This window comes from Solea solea, chromosome 14 (genome assembly GCF_958295425.1).
Source record: "Solea solea chromosome 14, fSolSol10.1, whole genome shotgun sequence".
NCBI classification, from domain to species: domain Eukaryota; kingdom Metazoa; phylum Chordata; class Actinopteri; order Pleuronectiformes; family Soleidae; genus Solea; species Solea solea.
Genome location: NC_081147.1, coordinates 13899452 through 13922516, shown reverse-complemented (window position 1 = coordinate 13922516; position 23065 = coordinate 13899452). Strand labels below are relative to the sequence as shown.

Genomic DNA, 23065 nt, shown 5'->3' with positions numbered 1-23065 from the left:
CACCACACCTACCAAGTAAAGGTACTTTTCTCAGTTGAAATGCAAGCTTGACCCAGGGCTTTACCATTCCAAACCGTACTGTACTGTACCAAACTGGACTATACCATGATGGAAACACGGCTTATCATACTTACAAATAGTAAATACTGTCTAATAAAGCCACACACATAACTGCTCGTGTTAAGATGCAAGTATACCATAGAACTACATGAAACAGAAGACTATTTAATTAGGTATTTTTCAGTGATTCAGCTTTTTCTTGTTTTATTTCTTTATTTAATTCATATTCTTTGGTCTAACTGAGTCAGCACATGCCACAGGGTAATTAGGTAATGGTTCCATGTGTCTGCCTCTTACTTACTGCCGTGCAACAATATACAACAACAATCACCTGTGAGTAAAGTGGACCTGAATGAAGAGTGGAGAAGATTATTTCTGTGGTATTCACCAAATACACAAGAGATGCAGTTCCTCGCTTGGCTGCGTTAGCCTGCCTCACTGAAAGGCTTTGTTCAGATTACCAGCAGATTAATTTCAGATCAGATTTGACTCTTCGCGTTCCATCACGTCAGATACAAGATGTGAAGTATCTTGTATCTGAACGTGACTGTCCTCTCAAATGGCACAAATACTTTTCCCATGCGTCATCAACAACGACCTCATATTTGCGAGACCACTCGGTTTTCTGGTGCAGGTCGATGACGGCGTATAGGCAAAAAGCCGCATGGATTCTGATTCTCATTCATCTTGCATGGAGAGATATTGGATAGCTGATGTCGGACCACATATTTAAATAAAACGCAAATCTGATTTGAAATGTGCAGCTGATGATTGGATTTTTTGTGACCACACAGATCTGCTGAAAAATAACAGATATGGTTCACTTAAGGTTGGTCATCAGAACGTCGCTTAAAAGCCTGTGTCCTCGCTGCTGAAATGTACTTGGATTATGGCTATTTTATGTAAAACTGATGAGTGAAAGTCCTCTGAAAATGAAGAGCAACAAAGAGCAACGTTTTCTAGTTTGTGGCCTGATATAACTTCACCATGGGTTAGGTTTTAAATGCTGCATTCAAGAGTTGGAAGGTGACTGGCAATATTCATGAGTGCAGTGCAGAGGAATAAAAACAAGAAGGACCATTTTGGCTTTCATTAGACAACACTGCAATGTTTGCCTTAATATTTATGACCTCAACAGGAACACCGCTGTCTCTGGGCAGCGTTTAAGTCTGCCCCTTGCTCTCTATAAATTTTTGCTTTATGGCCACAGAAGTGAAAGAAAGTTGTAACAAGCTATTACATGGATGAGATGCATTTCTTCACCTCATCCTCCTTTTATCAAAGATCCCGCTAAGCGACCCGCGGAGACCGTCAGAGTTGAACATCTGTCTGGCTAACCTCCTCCACCCATCTCCCCCGCTGTGACAGAGCAGCTCGTATAATCACAGTGCTCATCCATCACCTCTTCACTGTCCATCTTTATCATGTCTGTTCATCTGTCCATGTGCGCGCCAGGGAGAAGGTTAGGTTATTGATCTCAGCTCGGAATCAGGCTCCCAGTTTCACTGCAAAGTTTCACGCTAACTGACAATGGCAATGGCTGAGAGGGGAAGTTTTGTCACAGTGAGACAAGGTCTGTGCTCAGCTGTCATTGTTAATGGTGCCGCTGGGTGGAAGTGTATTATGTTCTGAATGGAAAACAAAGATGCAAGTCACTGGGCTCGAGATTTATTTAGATTTATTTTCTATTCAGAAACATGGATACAAGAATAGATATAGATTTAAGATATGATACTCAGTATAGGCATTGGTGTGATACTGACTATATTGGAAAAGTCAAATCTGAAAACCCTAAATATGACATTATGAGCAACCGCAGAGAACATGCTGTAAAGAGAGATGTCAACATTACGAGATAAGAATGGAAGTATATAGTAATATTGATCCACCCCTACTTTACAGAAGTGACTGCACTGGGCTTTGTATGACTGTTCCTGTGTGACTATGTAAACAATCTTTAGTCAAATAATCCTTTATTTTTGATCATTATTTACTTTATCGATAATTTGACCAGTTAAATAAAGCAATATTTACATATTTGTTTGTCCAACTAACTATTCAGATATGTTAATTTAAAAAAAAAAAAGAAATTCAAACCAATGTGAAAAAAAGTTAGTTTTTGGCAAAGATTGGCAGATTTATTAGCAGCTCTTTCTGTGATCAACAAATCAATTAACTGGCTAATTGCTTTAGTTGTATTTACGACTAAATATGATTAAAATAATTGCTGATTATAGATTAATGAGATTATGGCCAATTTTATACGAGGAATTTGGGAATTGAAATATTGAATCTAACTAATTTGCCACTTATTCCCTATGTTCCCTCTGTGTCAGTTTTTATGCGATCTCATGAAAAACAAAGGATGCCATGGCACATTTTCACAATGCACAATTGCAAAGAAATGATTTAAAAAATTATTTTACCCCGATAAGATTAAATCAGATTAGATTACACAGCAGGAAAAGTCTGACAGCCGAGTGGAGGAACCTTTGGTCCTGTCAGAGTAAACCTCTTCACTGGCGCCAGCATATATCGCTTCTCTTAAGCAAAAAGGTTGTGGGGTTAAGCAAGTCGACAGACTGTGCACTCTGGAAGGTGGGATATTAATTTCCATGTTGTGCTGAGGGTCATGTGGTGCAATGATCACATTAATAATGTAGGAGTGAGTCAGCTGAGCAGCAAAGCCCAAGACCAGCAGGTCAGCGATGTCTGGTCAAGTGGAACAGGGGACTGTACCCTTCAAACAGGTGGCCAGGCAGATATTTGCCTTTTCATTGTATTCTAACACCAGTATGTCTAGATTCCCCTGCAGGGGTGAGAATAATTATCTAACGCCTGAAGGATTAGGTTACTTTTCTTGGTTGATGGGATGTGTGCAAATCTGAGTGAAGCTGAAAAAATTGTGGGAGTCTAAAAAAACTAGGCACAGTTTGATCATCATGTAGGGACAGCAGGATGCGTGTTTTTTTCATGTTTGCATTTAATTTTTGATGGAGTTTGGAAAGTGAAAGTATTTGCTGTATCATCCACAAGGGTGTGAACTCCCCCACAAAGAAGAGATTATTTCCAACCTCCATTCACTTCTTCAGATCCTAATTAACCTTTAACTATCTTAATCTCCAAGACCTGCGGCTCACGATGAAATCAGGATGTGTTGCCTCTGTTCTCAGAAGGCTGTTAAAATGGGTTTCAGGCCAGATGTCTACTGTGGTTATTTCAACAATTTGTGATGAGTGGTCTAGGGAGAGCTTCATATGATATTACAATCAAATATTTTTTATTTTTTTATCCTATTTATTGGTTACTTTTCTTCCCTTTTAAAAACAAGTATGTGGACATTGTAAACGCTGCTGTAGCCCAGCTGTTTCAAGGTTTGACATGTTGTGCATTCAGAGATGGACTTCTGCATTGATTTTCATAAGTTGTTACTTGAGTTACTGTTGCTTTTGTATCACTTCAAACCAGTATGGCCATTCTCCTGTGATCGCTGGCAAAAACAAAGCATTTTTGCCCAGAGAACTGCTGCTCACTGGATATTTTCTCTTTTCCAACCTATTCTCTTTTAACCCTAGAGATGTTGAGTTTGTGTTGTGAAGATCCCACTAGATTCCAGCACTTTCTGAAATACTCCGAGTCCATCTGCCACCGACAACCATGCCACATTCAAAGTTACTTAAGTCCCTTTTCAATCCCGTTCTGTTGCTTGGTTTCAACTCCAGCAGGTTGCCCTGACCATGTCTACATGTCTTTGAGTTGCTGCCATGTGATTCGCTGAGGAGATATTGATTTAATTTAAGTATCCGTGTCATTACAAATGCATTACATTACTATGCCCAAAATACATACATGTTGTCATTTCTGAGGTCTGCAGGTACAACACCGGACATTACAAATAAGTAAAAAAAAAGTACAGAGCTCAACCTGTAAACATTTAGTGGTAATTTTCCACACAAATTACAAAGTGGGCATTCTTTACTCGCTGCATCAGTCACCCCTCAACATGCCGCATTTACCCACAGCCGAAATCTGTTTTCAAATAGGGAGCCGCAGCTTTGGCTGTGAGAGGAGATGAGCTGAATGTGTGACAGACGGATAGACAGACAGTAACAGAGAAAGGAAGTGCTGCACATTAACAGAGGGGAAAAAAAAAAACAGAGACACAGCAGAGGTGGGCAACGAGTCCAGAAAGTGAGAAAGAGAAACCGGACAGCAGCACTTACTAAATGGATGCCATCTGTTCTTCTGGGGAGGCCATTTGTGTAAAGAGAAAAAATGATGCAGCCATTCTGGCTGGCAGGCCAGCAGGTGAATACAGCCAGAGGCAGAGAGGGGGATGAGCCCTGCACCTGCACAAAGCTTTTTGTCTGTATCTCCATTTCACAGGACAGGAATGACAATTGTGTGGGTTCTGCCAGCAGTCAGCATGTCAAGTGAGGCGTACTGAGATGGAGTTTTTATTGTTTACCTGGCAGCAGGGATGAGAGGCAAGAGCTGGAGAAACTGCCTGCAAAAGTGACACAGATCGGGGACAGCCAATTACAAGTGAAGTGAGGAAAGCCTTAAGTCATTGTCAGTGTAAATATAAAGGTTTGCGTGTGTGTGTGTGTGTGTGTGTAAAATAAAGATGTAAAATCAAGACGAACGGCTAAAAATTTTGAGTCTGAGAAGAAAACTGCCTGAGGTTTAAATGATCCAATCTTGTTGATAAAATGGACAAAAAAACTTCTCCATAGAAAGTTTGGGCCTAACTTTCATTTATCAGCCTTCACTTTCCCTCACAGAACAAATTGGATGTGTCGTCCTGTAGGATGTCAGTGGTACTGGTCAGATAGAATTAGGCCTGTGGCTGATGGCCTCATTTGATTGGCTATCTGTCTCTCCCTCACTCTCTCTCTCAGTGGAAAAGCCTGTATCACCACAATTCACAAAACCCAAACGCTTTAAAAAAACAACAACAACAACAACAACTGCATAGATATTGAAGATACAGACAGTGAAGACAGTCAAGCCTATCCTGTCAGAATGGCTTTTATATTTGCAGCTTTTAAGAGGCCAGACATATGACAAGCAGAGTATCTTTGTCATGTCATACTACATTGGGGAGATTATTGTCGCCTCTTTCTAAACCCTAACAGGATTTTTGCAGATTCAAGGATTTGCTATATTTCACACAAAACGTTGGCAGCCTGAAATCTCGGCTGATGATTGTGAGCCAGTGAATGGGACGTACATGAGTGGGCAATATAGAATTTAAATATAGATGAATGGCGCACTAATTGAAAAAAACATTTTATGCTGCAGTGTATTTGCTTGCGTCCGTGGGTTTAAAATGTTAAGCTCTCTTGAGATGAAGTAGAGCAGCTTTTAAGAAGTTTCTTACACTACAGTTTTCTCCCACAAGTGTTTTTTTTTCCTCAGGAAACCTGCGCATTAATAAGCATCTTATTAAGCTTAAAATGTTTAAATTGCAATTCCGTTTGAACACATTCAAAAAGTTCTTCCAGAGCAGTTTTGTAATCACAGATGGAACAAAAACACACTGCAAAACTACAGTACATAGTGCACTCTCTTCAAAGGGGAACATAATAAATATTAGATTGAATTCACAAAAAGTTGCTGCCCACAGAATATAATTTTTCCCTCTTCATCCGTCTGTTAAATCATAAATAATCCCTACGATGTTACTCATGGATTGTTTGGCTTCTTGGGGCAATGACTTAATAATGTTCAGTCACCTATAAATGTCCTGAATTTAAAATTAGTGCAGCACAACTCCCTAGTTCTGCATTTGATTCTATCTCTTATTATAATTCAGCCTTTAACCACACACACGGTTCATTTGAAAGATTAACAATTATGCGCAACAGTAAAATCACTAGAAATTCCCAAAGCATTAACAGGTTCAGGCGCCAGATAATTCATGGTAATATGCGAAAGTGTCGTCATAATTGTCAGTGGCCTGGACTATTTCATTCCAGTTAAAAACAAATTGGGAGTCTACATTTGAGAAGCATCATTCAAAAGGCTGAGACACATCTCCTGCGTTTGGGAATAACCTTAAATAATTACGTCAGGGTAATGTTGGCTCAGCAGAACCAATGTTGCATTCATTTGGCCTTGATGCATAAATCACTGTTTCTAATGCGGTGTTCTTTGCCTGATAAAAGGATAGCTATTAAACAAGACACATACACACACCACTTCTTCTACTTCATTCTTTTTCAACAGTAGACTATTCTCCACTTATAAATCAGATTAGGCAATTAAAGGATTCAACCTTTTTTTAGTTTTTTGCCTTTGATTTTTAAAGAGTGAAGTAAATTACAAAAAAAAAAACGAATAAATGTTTTTGTTCTCGATGTGACTTGATGTGTACAATAAATTACAAATTAAGGCGTCATTCTCTATTAGCCACGGACGATGGTAATTGTTACAACAAGGGTAGACAAAGTCAAATGCAATGTAGGAGCAAAGCAACAGTGACTATAACTTTTTGGATAGTGTCTTCTTTACTTTGTTTGTATTTACAGTAGCTGAGATGTCTTTATTTGCTCTCACAATAACCCCTAATTAAAAGAGCACGTCCAGTTTCCACAGAAGCCACTATGGGCTGTCGTTCTCCTAACAGTAATGCAGTCCCACTGAAAAACAATGGCCTTGTTTCAGATTTGTAAGCTTATCCAGATTGTATCCGGCTTGATTTTTTTTGGCAGTCTGTACAGCTAAAAAACACATGAAATCCGATGGTTTCCAAAGTTGATTCAAACCACATATGGGAGTGATTTTGAATGTGATACTGATCAGATTCGAACGCCAACAACAACAATGGCATTGATCCAGAGGGACAGAAGTTAATTGGAGGTACGTTAATTGACAATAGTTAAAAAAAAAAAAAAAACTAAGAAATTAGAAAGGACATACCAAAATAAATCCATATATCAGGACATCAGAAAATACATTCATTCATTTTGTTTAGTTTGTTTATACCACCACTGTTTTTGCGGGGTATGGCCTGTAACCATAGTAAAACTGGAAAACTATGATCTGATCACTTGCAATATATAATGTAAACAGATTCTTATCAGATATGCTTACAAATCCGACTTGGGCTGCAGTCTAAACGAGGCCAATATGATCAAGCAGAACAAATATGTAAATGAGAACATCCAGCTTTGAAGAAGGACAACATGGATTTTTGCGTTCTGACCGCGCATGCTCAACACTTTCACAGTCCAGTTTTTGGTGTGCTGTTGTTTAGGTCAAAAGAGACAGCGGAGAACACGGTAACCATGGAAACTTACTTGAGGTTATGTGAGGAGGTCTGCCAGTACCCACACATGTACACCTCAATGCTTGAAGAATACAAGGAATATAAATGGGGAAAACTCCTGTCAAGAAACTGCCACCACTGGAATGAAATGTCAGGTCTAGACTGACGCAGACCACAGAGAAATGCAAAGTGGCTATCTGTGGAGACACGGAATGCTGAAAGTATGGCCCAAGCCTAAAGCTCAATAACTGGAGGGTGCATATTTGGCATTTGTGTGAATTGGCACTTTGGGAAACAATGTCTTTGGCAGAAGTTTTGCTGCTTTTTCTATTTTATTTCTAATCTAAATTTAATGGCTTGGCTTTCTCAAATTGGTTTAACTTTTTATTTTCCTTCGTTATTACTTCTTTTGACAACATGCTTAAATATTGCCTCTGTATAAATTGAAAACAACACTCTGAAAGGGTGTCAGTCTGTTTTGGAAGGCACCTCAATTTTATGTCTACTAAAATGACTTTGTCACTCTCCACGTGTTTTAAATAGTTCATTTTACTTTTGATTCAATCCTTATGAATTCTCCTTTTCTTGATCTCGTTCCATTTCCATAAATGTCAAAGAGAAGTGGTTAGAAAGTTGTTTTTCCGCTGCAGGCTCAGTCTCTCAGATTTCAACATGGTGCAGTCTAATCAGATGTAAACATTACCTAATGCAGTTCTTTTATCTGGTTTACCAGCTCATTGCATTACACACAGCAGGAAAACGTTGCCCAAAGAGGAAAAGATTTGATTTAGGTGGTGATCTGGAAAAAGAAACTGAGTGGCCTTGGTGGACATTTAACGTCAGTACGATAGATGACAAAACGAATGACTGCGTTACTCTGAGTGAAACTTTTAAAACACACGTAAACATGTTAGTGTTGTTGTACTAAACATACCCGGATAAAGCTATTGGGAGTCAACTGCATTCTCCGCGTTCTCTGGTTTCCTCTCACAGTCCAAAAACATGCAGATTTGGGGATTACGTAGGTAAATTGGACACTCTAAATAATGAATGGTTGTTTGGTTCTATGTGGCCCTGTGATGGACTGGCGACCTGTCCAGGGTGAGTGAGTGAGTCAACTGCATATATAAGTTCAGTCGGACTTCAGCCGACCTGAGTGCGCGGAGCATGCTCCACAATTACAGAAGACGCTGGTACACAGAGGAAGAGGAAGACAACAGAGAAAAGAATGATGCTCTCTCAGCTGGTCAATAAATTGACGGTAGAAATCATGCCTATGACTAGTCCAGCTAAAGTTGTTGTTCATGTGTGGGTCACATGATAACAAACAGAAAACAATTTGACAATTGACTTCAACAAACCACTATATCCACCCCAAACAAACACCTTAGATCATACAGTATATCGAACATCAATTTTTTTTTTTTTTGGATCGTATGTGGATAGCTGGCTGGCTATCTGGTTGGTTGGTAATACAAAGTGTGACTTTTACGACTAAATACTATCATTCACTGTCTCCCCAAGCTAATAATAACCTAGTGAATGCAAAATGCAGGCCTGGGAGAATAAGAGGCAAAGGTTATTCTTCCCAGACCCAGAGGCCTGGTGAGCTGCTGCAAACTGAGGCACTGGAGCAGAGCAGGTATTTGCTGCTCTGACCCACAGCACCTGAGGAAATACTGGCACCTAGCCACTGTGGCTGCAGGCTGATCGGAGAGCATCTGGATAGTCCTCCTCTACTCGTAGTGGCCACATCACTATTCTCATACACCCACTATCCCGCCGTCCCTTCGATGAGCTACCGAGCGCTGTAGTCATAGCAACGGTCAGGTCTGCTGATGCCCTTGGGTGTCATTTCTTTACAGAATTCCTCAGTGTCCTCTCTGAGTGAAAGGCCAGCCTCTCTGCTGAACGGCTGTTTATCTTTGCAGACATGTAAGCCTTAGTGTCCCCCAGCTACCTCCATCGCGCTCCCTTCTGTTCAGTTCGTCCTCGCCACTCACTGTGAATGCCAAAACTCATCTCGAAATTAAGCGAAGGATAACACTAAAGCAGTGTGGTTTGAAAACAGAAAGAGGACGATGCATTTCTCTGACTGATTCACTATCAGTGGTTTGTTCTTGTAAAAGGATGCAGCACAATTCTAGTATTTCAGTTTTTCGTCTAATCTTATATGTACAAACAGACTGAGGGACTATGTAACAACAAAGCCTGCGAGAATAGTCAACAAAGGGATTTAAGTGCAGACTACGCACAAAAAGAATATTTAAACTGTCTTTGTGCTGAGGTCAGACATCTTGGCTCCCCTGCACTTCAGAAGAGGTGCCGGGGAGTTGCTGACATTCATAGTGACACACAGCAATCAAACAAACCTGATGAATGTCCAGACACTGGCAACTCCTTGAAGATCGGACAGAGTGGGTGTCCTTCCAGGAAAGGGCAGCAGATGGTGGAAAGAGGCAGACATTAGAGGGACAGAAAGAAGGAGTATATGCGGGGGGGGGGGGACTTGTACTGTCAAAATCTATTTGGAGTATCTGAGGGGAAAATAATCTTAATCATTTCTAATAAAGACATAATCTTTTAGACAAAACCAGCTGGTCTGGCATCATTTGTCACATCTCTGATACAAATAGATGATCCTTTGTAAGTCATCTAAATATTGAAGGTATCATTTCTTACTTAAATCTGAACTTTATACATGAATAATAATTAATACATGTATTTCAAATGAATCAAAGGAAGAGGATGTGCTCTAATCCAATCTATGATACACTACATCCACCCTCGCCTGATGTAGGTGATGCATCACTGAACTGGAAATGAACCATACTCCACCATAAGCCACTTTTATCAGAAATAACAAGTGACAAGAATGTGAATCTGAACTATTGATTAGTCGTACTCACCCTCCAGTGTGTGGTACTCTGGAAAGGCATTAGCGCTCAACAGTGTGTCCTTGTGTGTACTACTCGTGCTTTTTAGCCATCTCTTCATGTTCTTAGACCATTAAAATCACAATCAGTGCCTCATCTGTTGTCAGCAATCATCAGAGTCCTTGATCACAGATATGAGCATAGATATCGGACTCCCTTTCTTTCACACAATTATTTCTAATCTGTCCACATTTGTCAGTCATTTTCTTCTACCGCACAAAAACCGACATGCCACACACACACTGGCACATATAGTTTTTGGTAGTCTTGCTTTCACTTCCTCCCACACAAGCATCTGTAAAAGAGCATGTGTGTTTCGCAGGAGTAGTGGTTCACACTGACAGAGACTGGCAGATTCAGAGATCTTAATATGTTAAATACCCTGTGTGCATTATGTTACAAACTAGGTCCTTGACAGCTGCAGTTTGTCTAAAGGCAGGCTTAAAATGTCAGATGCTCTTAGCAATTATTATTCTAATTAAAATCCCTCCATTTTGGCTTCCAATTTGTGCAGTGGAAAATGCCAACTTCCCATTTAGAGCTGTAATTTTCGGTGTAGCTGTGTTCAAATGTGTGCTCAGAGAAGTTGGGTAAAATGATGAATGTCAAGCAGATTTTAAAAAGAAATGTGTTTTTTACTGTGGGGTAATCAGGTTATTTTATTTCATCACTGGTGCAGGTGAATGATTGCAAAACAGGGCGTGGCCTTTGCAGTGCAACACTGTCCCATGCTGCTCCCTCCTCTCAGGGGATGGCCAAGGTCCAGGATGGACATACGAATGCATGTGAAAGGTAACCAGGGCTACACGAATGACACGCTTGATTTTTGTCCCCTTCTCACATCACACATTAAACATTGTGTTAGACTTAAAAAAAAAAAATGCCCGTTGTTTCTTTAGCTACTGTAACTATGTGTTTGTGCTTCTGTGTTGTACTCTGCAGCTTTGCAATGTTAGAGGAGAGCCAAGATGGTATGGACAGTGGTACCCTAGGTCCTGCCTTAGCTCGACAGGTCACCATCCAGCGACACCCAACTCAAGGCTTCGGCTTCGTTGCAGGCAGCCAGAGGCCTGTCATTGTACGCTCCGTCTCCGCTGGTTAGTGTGCATGTTTATGCTCGTGAAAGCTCCAGTGTGTAACTTCTCTTGCTCCCCAAGGAATTCTCTACATGACGAATGCCTCTCCACCCACTTACCAAAAGTGTGCATCCTGTCCAACTTCAGCAGTAGAAACCACTTCTGAAACTATTCGTGAACCTCACGTGCTTAATCCGCACTGAATGAACCTATTTGGCAATGGCTTAAATATAACAGACATTCACTTAAATTGAAAAGTTACACACCACAGCTTTACGTTGATTCTGTGATAACTCAACTGAAACCTCTTTAGCGCATGAGCACACGACTTGTAATGCTGGCTGTGTGTCCCGTCTCGTGCGCAGACGGCCCTTCCTTTGGCAAGCTTCTTCCTGGAGACCAGATCTTGGCCATTAACGAGGAGACGGTGAGCGACGCCCCCCGAGAGAGAGTCATAGACCTTGTAAGGTAACATCCTTTACTGTCCCGGGGGGAGGGAGGGAGGGGGTGGGTACAAGCCAGGGGACCAGCAGAGCAAGAAAGGTGGACATGGGTGCAGGGGGTGTATCAAAATGGAACAAAGTTTCTTCATACTGGTGATGAGATACAGCGACACACATATCAGTGGATAAGCCAGTCCTTTTTACAGCCGAACGACCGCAAAGAAATCGCAGATATAAACTGGAGAAGCTCTCTCTAAATACCCTGCTGTCCGTGGCATTATCTAACCCACTCCACTCTCTGTTGTCTCTCCATAGACGCTGCAAAGACACTATAGTTCTCACTGTGCTGCAGCCCCATCAGGTAGTATAATGGGCCACCCCTCTCTCTTTCATGTTCCTCTCCCACAGGATTTATCGTGCTCTTCATTAGGCCTCACGTTATTCCTTACATGCAGAATCAAACAGAAACACAGTACAGTTCCTTTTTCACTGGTGCACACACTAACACATATATAGACATGCATGCTGTATATTAGTTTTGATGGCTGTGCTATATACCTCAGAGTCAGTTCTTTTACTAATAACCTCGTTCAGAAAAGCTCCATGAAGGCATATGAACACCTCAATGAGATGAGATTAAATAAAGACAGCCTGTGCAGCCAGAGGAAATAAATTACAATCTGCGTTCAGCATAATAACTGGACTAGATATCTAAATCTTTTTTTTGAATTTCATTGTTTACATTTCTGTAGCTATTCTGAGGACGCTTGCCTATCTGATCAAGTCACTGACATCTTTGTTGCCCTCAGACAGGAAGAGACAAGAATTAAGAAATAGTTTAAAAAGTAGCTTTGCAGTTGTCGCACTGCACCAACACTTCAGTGCTGGCAGACACTACAGCTTTTCTCTCATTTATGTCTTGTCTTTCAAGCCGATTCAAGAATTTCTCTCTCTCTCCTCTTGTCCTCAGTCACCAAAGTCTGCCTTCATAAGTGCAGCCAAAAAAGCCCGCCTGCGAACTAACCCGCCTAAAGTGCGCTTTTCAGAGCAAGTGTCAATCAGCGACCCAGACTCGGTAAGTTGAGCTTTTCAATTCGCTCTCTGACGCTTTCTGTTGGGTCGTCCCTCCCTCTCCCACTGTGCATTTCTTTTGTTTGATCAGCAATCGTAAAAGCTTCAAGTATCCTCTCTTCACCCTCTTATTTCAGCCTGAGCTTCTCTTTGTGTGTGTGAGTGTGTGTGATGGTGTTTCCTGACAGTTTTGTGTCCTTTTATGTTATTTTGCTCATGTTGTCAACCTAACATTGTGTTATTGTTTTGGTATGTGGATGTACATGTGTCTTTGTGAGTGACGGGCTGGGGTTGAGGTGATATCATTGTGTAAAACACTTCTGGCAACAATTTTTACTTTTTAGGTTAGGGTAAGGGGCTAGGGAATGCATTGTCAATGTCAATGAGTGTCTACACAGTGTGTGTGTGTGTTTGTGTGTTCCAGGGACCTAAATCTGTTAACACAGTCACCTTATGGGGACATGTCTCCTTATAGGGACAATAAGCAAGTCCCCATTAGGTCAATTAATACATTTTAAGGTGAAGACATGTTGCATAGTTTGGATGTGGTTAAGGTAAGGTTAAGGTTAGGGTTAAGCAAGTAGTAGTTAAGGTCAAAGTAAATGAATTAAAATGAATCAGTGTCATGTCTAAAGTCATGGAAGTTGTGTGTGCGTGTGTGCTTTTGCTTCTTGTCCAGCAGTTTGGCTGACAAACCATCTGAATGGTGCTGACCTGATTTCTTATAGACCAAAATCAACCAAAATATCTTTCCAAAGACATTAAAAAACTGTGCAAACAGCCATAACATCACTTGGAAATGTTTATGGGTGTTGATTTCCAGCACGTCAGAGATCTCATTCCCACTTTTCATACCTGAATAATCAACGCCTCGAGGCAACAAATAAATCTAGTGAGGCTTGGGTTAGGTTCAGTATGCATGAGGTGAGGAACTGTTCATGAGTTAATTTATGTGCGATCAGAGGTCAGAAAAAAGGAGACGGAATGCCATAATATATTTTTTAAGAGATGGGGTGAGTTAATAATCTTCGAGGAAGCGTACAGTACAATATTGCATATTCATATTCTCTTATGTTTTTCGGTTTAATCTGGCACCTTTAATAAAAGATTTAGCAGCCACCTCCCCCCGCCCCCAACAAATGTTCTTTCGCTACTAAGACAATCAAGCATCTGTCACGGTAAATAATGAGAGAATGAAGATGACAAGCAGCAGACAATCAATAAAGAATCAGGGACTGGGAATGGGCATTTCATCATGTTGTTTTCCATTTACTTGAACTTAATGGAAGAAGACAGAGAACAGGATTATTCACCGGGTCGCTGATAACCTATAACGCAGTGTAAAGCAACCAGCTCACGCTCACTTTTCATTGCTGCTGATTTCACCATCTACTCTAGCTCCACAGTACCAGCAGTCAAGATCAAGTGAACAACATTTCCCCAAATTAAGCCAGAAAAAGTTACCAGTTTCATTACACGCTTGCAAGAGGAGGTCCAAAACTGTTTTCTTCAGGAATCTTCCTTCTCGTTTCCCTCTAACAATTATGAATCTCATTTATGTCGATGCATAGATGGGTGGGGGATGCTGTGGTTGCTAATGATCAGCCATTTCAGCCACCAACCCCCACGCTATGGTCTGTCCTATTTTCTTATAGGTTTATCAGTGTTGACCCTCTAGTCTGAGAAGGGGAAAGAGATGAGGCTGTGGCTTTGAGCTGTGATTGTCCCACAACATCCGCTAACAAGGATAAACGTATTGGCTTGTAAAAGGGAGCAAAAAGATGTGTTTGACACTGGTGCACGCTGACTCTGATGCTGATGTATGGAGAAATATCTGTTGATTCATAATGCAGGCCTTTGCCATTTTAAGTCTGCAAAGAAGAACAGCTTGTTGAGCCTTCTGAATGCTTAAGTTCTCCAAAAACAGCCTGCCAGGCATCTGCGAACACAATTCTCTGTTGCTACAAAACAGATTTTTGAGATATACTGTGAGATATTATCTTTACTATCATGAGTAATGTATGTTTCATTTTGTGCTCCTGTTGTTGTCAAATTAAAGAATAGTACAGGGAAATGATAAGGATCATTCTGGATCGTATCAAAACAAATGGGAAATTTAATTTGGGATGCAAGGTTGTTTTCTGTGGCTTATCACACGAAACCCCTAAGGTCTGTCTCACTGCATTAAGACAACACTTTCCCTCTGACCACAACTGTTCTTTAAAATAATAAGATGAAAACATTTTCTTAAAAAGCTCTAAGCAAGATTTAAAAACAAGGAAAAAACAGTGACAGCAACTGAAAGCACAGAGTTCACCTCACATCATGTTCAAGTAAAAATGACTTGCAAGAACACAGTTACCTTGAATCAGGCCTATCTTTCTCAACTTTTTTGATGAGTGCTTTAATCCCGCCATCCCATTTCATTTGCACGACAAACTTACTGAATGAATGGAATGGAAAAATTGAATGAAACCATCTTTGATCCTGATGCGGTGCATGAGGTAGGAATCCTGAGGCTACGCTTTGCTCTTCTCCAATTGTCCAGAGTTCAGTTAGTATCTCTCCATTGTTGAAAAGAAAATGGGTTTCTTAACTCTCCTTCTTGTCCCTATTTTGTACAGCTACTCCCTCAACAGCAAATTCTGTTTGCATTGTACAAAGAATTCTTGATGACCACTCTTACACATACCATCAATTTCCTTTCATTAAACTGAACATTCTTTCTCCCTCAATCTCTTTCAGACAATGCTCAAGGACGACTCCTTGCTACTTATACCAAACGTGTTAAAGGTGTTCTTGGAGAATGGACAGATTAAGTCCTTTACATTTGATAGCCGTACCACTGTTAGGGTATGTATCCATTTCACTTGTGCACAACGGAACTAAATTTACAGTCACGAATGGGTCAACAAGGGCTGATTTATGTCAACATTATTGTAACTTTGACTCGAAATGGTTGTCATCAATATAGTAACAAGATTAAATGACTGTAGATATTTGCAAATGGTCACTCACAGTGATTAACCCAAAGGAAATTGTTACATTACAACCCAAGTTTACTGTTCAGGTTTTTACTCACGCAAATCTCATGGGGGATGTTTGTGTTTGCTGAAGGCTGTACTCAGCAAAAACAGCTTATAAACCGACTGTACACAGACGCGGTTTAGCAGCAGGCTGGTGAATATATGGACCTGACAGTAACCACAGAGCCAGACATTTCTCTCAGCAGTGAGGGTAAACAACAACAGAGCTAACCGCAAAGTGAATTTTGGACTGATAAATATTAGGCTGCCAGCAACAATAACCCGGTGGTGCTTTACACCTGCATTATGTGTTAATAGCATATTTAGGAGTTCACCATATCACCTTAAAGTTGATAATATGTCAACATTGTGCTTGCAGCTTATGTTCCACTGCTCCAAGCAGCCCACTAGTTCAGTTAGGAGTTCCAACTTTTTCGGAGCTTTAAAGAGTGCCAATATAATCCAGTCACCAAGATCTATTTTGATGAATTGCTTGTGTTCTATTTATTTTTTGGGAAAGTATACATGTAAAAGGTTGTTTATCAAAACATCTCTAGATTTAAAATCGTATTCATGCGATTACAGTCATAAAGCACTGCATTAATTCAGTCAGCCTACGTCAGTCTCTAAGATGAGTCTGAAATCTCAGAGCAGAGTCATTAAACAGACTCTATTAGATTTCCCAAATCTCTCCTCTATTCATGCAGAGAGGGTGAGGGGGGAAGAGAAACGGAGCAGCACTTAAAATGAGAGATGGAAGAACCTCTCTCCCGTCAGCCTAATTAAATGGAACTTCAGCATAATAAGACGACTCCGATCAATAAAAATATACGACAGATTAAATCAATGACACAATCGGATGCCCAGTAGTATGCCCATTAGACTGTCTGTCAACAAAAGAAGCTTTCCTACAGTACTTGAGGCTGGAATTTACAGCACTCCGTGAATCCCTCAGCTGACTGTATCTTGCACGGGCCACATTTAATGCAAACCACAGAGATCAATAATGTCAAGAGTGTATTTTCCTATTTCGTAAGGGCAACTGGAACTTTGCTTACATTAGCAACCATCAAATAAATGTTGGTGTACATATTTGACAGCTCCAAATGAGCCTTACAGCCAGACTAGAGCAACATAACATAAAAAAAGAGAATCCTATTGAATGTCCTTTATCCTAATATGTAAAAAGGCTGAATAAATTATGAAACAGTATCCTCACAGATAGCCACGGGTAATATGGATATCCCCCTGAAGGTTCTCTTTGAACTGTAGAAGAAAATGTATATGAAAAGCTTTGCATCATTCATAGACTGATCTGCAGTGCAATGGAGCAAATGTTTGCCCTGCACACCCCACCATACAGATGTTATTTTCATAAAATAAGATGCACTCCCTGTGCAGTATAAAGAATATACAGTAAAAAGCTTTAATAGAAAATGTCTATCACAAGGATATCATTTTTGATAAACTATTATCTATAAACATGTAGGGAATTCAGGGTGGAAAAATAGCCTCATTACATCAAATACTTGTAGGAGAATGTGTTCTTGGTATTTGAGGCTCTAATCTGTTCCCATCTCTTTCCTTCCAGGATGTGATTTCCTCACTGCAGGACCGCCTCTCACTGCGCTACATAGAGCATTTTGCCTTAGTCCTTGAGGCAGGTGGTCTGGAGCAGAGGTTGCATCTGCTCCAAGAGAACCAGCCTTTGACACATGTAAGAAAATACAGTAAAAGGAAATTAGTTTCAGGCTTATCGAAAAACTGTTGGTGATGAGGGATTAAGATTAGAAATACAACAAAATGAAATCCCAAACTTCTTGGTTGTTTTTTTTTTTCAGAATTTGATCTTGTGTTCTATATTTCTTTGCATCTGGAAAAACTATAATGGTCAAATAGCACAAATGGTGTTGCAGGGCCTCACAGAACATCTAATGTGGTGTGCCCATTCAAACACCTTATCTGAGAAGCAATTTCAGCAGTCAATTGTAAACAGAGGTCCCGGGTGGGTGATGGATTATGGATGGATGGATGATTTATTTTCTACACAAATGAAGGGAAATTATAAAACCGTCTCTGAATAATCAAACACAGTAACAGACTTGCAACATCAATGAACTAACTTAATAAATTTTTACGGCTTGAATTCGGGTATCTATCAATTATGGAACAATATTAACATTCAAATAGTGTATTTCAAATAAACATCATAAACATAAAACAAGAAACTTATAACCTAACAGGAGTAATGTCTGCTGTGTTCTGCAGATTGTTTGGGAGAAATTAGTAATTAATATGGTTAGGAGTAACAATCTGATGATGCAGAAAGTGGGTGGAGTCTTCTGATTTCATAAATTGTACCCTATTTACATCTGAAGATGTGATACAGCTTGCAGTCTAAAACTTTTAATAGGGCGATGAATAGTAAGGTGCTCTCAGACCTTTGGATCCTATTGTATGTGTGATTACTGCCAAATATGAAGGCGTTATCTAGTTGATATTATCGCTTTCCCCCAGGTGGTGCATAGAACCTATTTCCAAGGGATGAAGTGTCTGTTCCGCATCTGCTTCTTCCCCAAGGACCCTGCAGACCTGCTGAGAAGGGACCCGGCTGCATTTGAGTACCTCTATATACAGGTGAGGCACTAGATTAAAAGGTGATTTAAAAAGATGTCATTCACTCGCGTGACACTGTGGAGAGCTGTCCTCAAGCAGAGAGTGATTTTGAGTTCCAAAAAGAAGCTAGTTTTATTCCATAATTAGTTTATGTCTACCTTTGTTTTTTTTTTTGTTTTTTTTTGATGATTATAGTGTTAAAATGAAGGCATATGACAGATGCCAGAGCAGCAGATATCAAAAAGCTGCATTTGAAAGCTGTTCCTATATGTATTTAAGAAATGATATGACCCTCAGTGATTCCAGCCTTTAAAAGTGTTGTTCGTAATTAACTGTGTACAAAACATTTCATTTTATCTTCATAGAGTCGCAATGATGTTATTAAAGAGCGTTTTGGCATGGACTGGAAATCAGACATCACGTTACGTTTGGCTGCGCTCCACATCTTCATCACTGTGTCCTCAGCAAGGCCAAATCAGAAGATCTCACTCAAGCAAGTTGAGTAAGTCCAAAAAGAACTGAATTAGCCTTGAAATTATTTTTATTTTTATTATTAAGACAAAAATGTATGCACCGCATTTTTTTTTTTTACTTCATTAACATTTCTGAGTAACATATTAGTGAGTCCCACAATAACATTTGTTTATTCAGTAGAATTAAAACTAGAAATAGAATTTGATTTATTTGTACACATACCAACTAGTGATGACCTCTCCATACCCATCCTTTACACAAAAGTAGTTCTTACCCACTGGGCCATGGGCTGCCAGATAATATAATAATGTTATAATGTAATATATAATTGATTAAAAACTCAAGGATCATTTTCCCCATGTAAAAATCATTGCTGTAACATTGGACATGAAATCCATCTCTCCCTCAATTTGCTCATTTATTCTACAAAACCACAACCTTGCATGTCAATCGCTTCTGCCGTCACAATCACAGAAATGTAAAAGATCCACTGGTTGTAGCTTGAAACTTGTAGAAGTCATATTAACTTTCGAGGTCACACAGGACAGCGTCTTCTCATGTTATAAGGGCAGAGTCTTCTCATGTGATGATTAAACGTCTTTGTCTCCCCTAATTAGTAAATGCACTGTTGTTTTTGTTTTGTTCTGCCACTCACTTTCCCTTTGCTCTCTATCCCAGAAAAGAATGGGGGCTAGAGCCTTTCCTTCCCCTTACTCTGCTTCCAACTGTCAAGGAGAAGAATGTGTGTAAGACCCTGTCTCAGTTGCTGAAGACCTACCAGCATCCACCACCATCAGGCAACAAGGTTTCTCCAAATAATTATTATGACATTGACTGAAAATTCTAGATGATTTCACTGCCTTTGTTCATGCTGCTTTTGCTTTACTACCAGCGCCTGTGATGCAAAGTCTTGCAAATATAATGATATTTAAATCTCAACAGACAGATTTTGTAGAGGACATGAAACTTTGATGTATTTTATGGTTATGTCTGCTACATAACTTGTGCCCAATCTTAAGACAAGTTCTTTCTTTCTACACAACGTAATTGTTGCATAAGACTCCATTAGCAACATTTGTGGCTCAACAGTGCCCCCAAGAGGACATAGTGCTGAACTGTGACTTGAGCTATTATTCAAAGATGATTATTTCTTGTTTATCATTGTGTTGATAGGTTCCTCCTCTCCAAGGAAAGCTGCAGTACATGCGAGTACTCAATGACCTCCCACCTTTTGGAGGAATGCTGTTCCATACTGTTGGACTGGTAACACTCATTGTCTTTTATTTGTCCTTTACTGTGATTTCCCTGCTCCACTCAGAAGTGTTTTCTTTTAGCCTGTGCATTCAGGTGCAAGTTGTAAACCTCCTGTTCTGTTTTGTTTTGTTTTTTAAGGACGAGAAACAATCGGCCACAACACTACTTGTGGGTCCTCGACATGGCATTAGTCATGTGATTGACTTGAAAAACAACCTTACCACTGTTCTGACTGAGTTCAGTAGGGTAGCTAAGGTCCAACTCTACAGAGAGAGCCAAGGAGTGGCACGTGTGGAGGTCACAATCCATGAAGCCAAGGTATTACAGCTGAGCTGACGCATGCTATGATGTCATCTATTAAAAAACGAATCACTTTATTGCCTGGAAAATGTCTATTTTACATGATGTCCTTAGAGACAGAATTTTCATTTTAACAGGCCATTACAAAACAAGCCGGTGATACTCATTGCCGTCTCCTATACACCCCACCCCCCAACCCTCCACTTCCTGCAGCCCCTGGTCCTACTCATGGAATGGCCTGATGCCAGTGATTTTGCATGCCTTATCTCTGGCTACTACAAGCTGTTTGTAGACCCTAAACGGACCATTTACTTCCGAACATCTGGTCAGTCTCATCTGACCAAAGCAGGTATGTTACCAGTCTCCTATACTTGTCTGGGTTAATATTGATTAAGCAGTATGAATAAAATGCAATGAATTTACATACATTTTATATCTGATATTTGATATTGTCATAAGTGAAACTATTTTATTTAGCATCATATTAAACACAACATGTCAGACAATACTTGAATATGTTAATGTTTCTCATTTCTAATTATATGTTAATTCTATATAGACATTAATCTGCTTCTTCATTGACTGAATCCATTGTCTATAGTAACCAGGTTATCCTGGATTTCCCATCCCATGGCACCCTCTGCTCTCATCTCCATCTATACTCACTGGAATGGGATATACTGTATTGTATATTGTACAGTATTGAATTTTACAATACATTGTGCTTTTAGCTATAATCATAAGCATTTTACTTTCAAACATGAACAGATTTTCTGCCATCTGCTGTCTCCTGTAACCTGTAGTCTACATGAAAGAAGGATGATCATACCATCACATTCCACCAGACTCTAACCCTAAAACGTCAAACAAACTTCAGCTTTCAACATCCATCTCTGAAAATAAATAACCTCCATGTGACCACCAGTCGCCTCTGCTTTCCTATCTGGATCTTCTCTATCCCCAGTAGTTCTTAACGCTTCAAACTCTCCACTGCTCTGACAATTCTATCCTCAGATTACAGAAGCTCTCACCACGCCCACCCCCGTTCCGTGGCAACCAGCGTGCCAAGTGGCGGTCGTCGAGGAGATGAGAGGGAAAGCTCGCACAGGGAGTCGGGGTCTTCAAGGGCCCTAGTTCCAGCAGAGCCTCAACATCTAGGCCTATGTCATGTCCACCTTCAAGAACAACAGCAATATCAGGAGATCCAGACGCATGTTGAACTCGACGTCAATGAGAATTTTATTTCTCAGGATCCCCCTGGCCGGCCTCGCACCAAGTCCGACCCCACCCAACAGAGTACAGAGGAAATAGCTGGAGTTCTAGAGAGCCCAGCAGTGGAGAATGCAAAATTCAGAATCCGAGCCCAAACAATGGGACAATCTCAGAAAAATTCACGATACTTTTGTGACTCCTGCAAAGCCAGACTAAGAGCAGAGGGTCTGTCAGGAGCAGTGAACAGTAGTGGGAGTTCTGGGAAACACTGCTCCAGTGCGTGTGCCTCCCGAGATGGAGGTGCTGTTGATCTCATGGCCCTTCCACCCCCTGGTAATGAAGAGGAGGAGGAGGAAGAGGAGGGAGACAGTGGTGGAGAGAAACTCCAACCACCTGTACCTGCTATTGCTGCCCCACCACCTGGATTTAGGGACAACAGTTCAGATGAGGATGACCCTAAGAGAGGGAGGAAGGCTCAGTCCAATACCAGCCAAGCAGTTACTCCTGGGAAGCTGGCTCAAGCCAAGGAAGATGTGCCTGTGACTCTTATTGATAATGTGACCACAAGAACTGTCCGAGATCATGCCCAGGAGCTTGATGATGCCTTGGTGTCCACCTTACAGGCACTAGAGGCTCTGGCAGCTTCTGAGGACTACCCTCATCACCCTCAGCAGCCAACACAGACTGCAGGTCAACAACCTCAGTCATACTACAGCCCACATCTCAGTCAAATAATTAAAATTAGCACCAATACAATAAAATGTTTTTCTAATCAATTATTATTTCATACCACATTTGTAGAACAAAACCTTTATTATTACTTATGTGAACATTCTACTGAATGGCAATAAAAACCAGCAATTTTCAATTTCAATTTTCAAGTTTCAAAATTACTATAAACCTAAAGCATACTTAGAATTACCACTAACAATATTAGAGGATTATTAAAACCATGCTTAATTAATGAATATAATATCAAGTGAAAATAAACGGAATTATACTCTATAAATACTATTACATTACTTAAAAAAAAAAAATATATATATATATATATATATAAACAACAACCATGCTATCAAAGGTAAAAAATCTAGGCAGCTAATTTATATAATTTCACAAACAATCTCAGTAAGTTTAAGCACACATCTGTTAAGTTTATTCAAGGTGGGCAAGGGTCCTCTGGTCCATATATTAATTTGGAAAAAGGTTATAAATCTGATTTGTTGTTTTGTGATGAAGATGAATTCACTCTAAGGCAAATTGTCTGGTTCACAAACTACAGAGGAACACATGTTATACTTACATTTGAATATGTGTTATCAAT

At 40.2% G+C, this 23065-nt stretch overlaps 2 protein-coding genes across 7 annotated transcripts in view; one reads left to right on the top strand and one right to left on the bottom strand.

Moving 5' to 3' along the window:
- Positions 1-23065, bottom strand: part of si:ch211-153b23.7 (uncharacterized) — a 147472-nt gene that overhangs the window by 114988 nt on the left and 9419 nt on the right. The window lies entirely within an intron of this gene.
- frmpd3 (FERM and PDZ domain containing 3) overlaps positions 1-23065 on the top strand; it is a 69938-nt gene that overhangs the window by 42180 nt on the left and 4693 nt on the right. The window contains exons 3-16 of one of the 3 annotated variants that reach the window (XM_058649150.1): positions 10949-11061; positions 11212-11366; positions 11711-11813; positions 12104-12149; positions 12759-12863; positions 15605-15712; positions 17477-17602; positions 18403-18522; positions 18867-19003; positions 19654-19780; positions 20149-20238; positions 20368-20547; positions 20743-20878; positions 21544-22431. In XM_058649150.1, coding sequence (XP_058505133.1) covers positions 11021-11061; positions 11212-11366; positions 11711-11813; positions 12104-12149; positions 12759-12863; positions 15605-15712; positions 17477-17602; positions 18403-18522; positions 18867-19003; positions 19654-19780; positions 20149-20238; positions 20368-20547; positions 20743-20878; positions 21544-22431 — 2362 coding nt within the window. In that variant the 5' untranslated portion in view covers positions 10949-11020. Of the gene's footprint in view, positions 1-10948; positions 11062-11211; positions 11367-11710; positions 11814-12103; positions 12150-12758; positions 12864-15604; positions 15713-17476; positions 17603-18402; positions 18523-18866; positions 19004-19653; positions 19781-20148; positions 20239-20367; positions 20548-20742; positions 20879-21543; positions 22432-23065 lie in introns of those variants that run through there. The other 2 variants (XM_058649152.1, XM_058649151.1) reach the window with 2 other exon arrangements.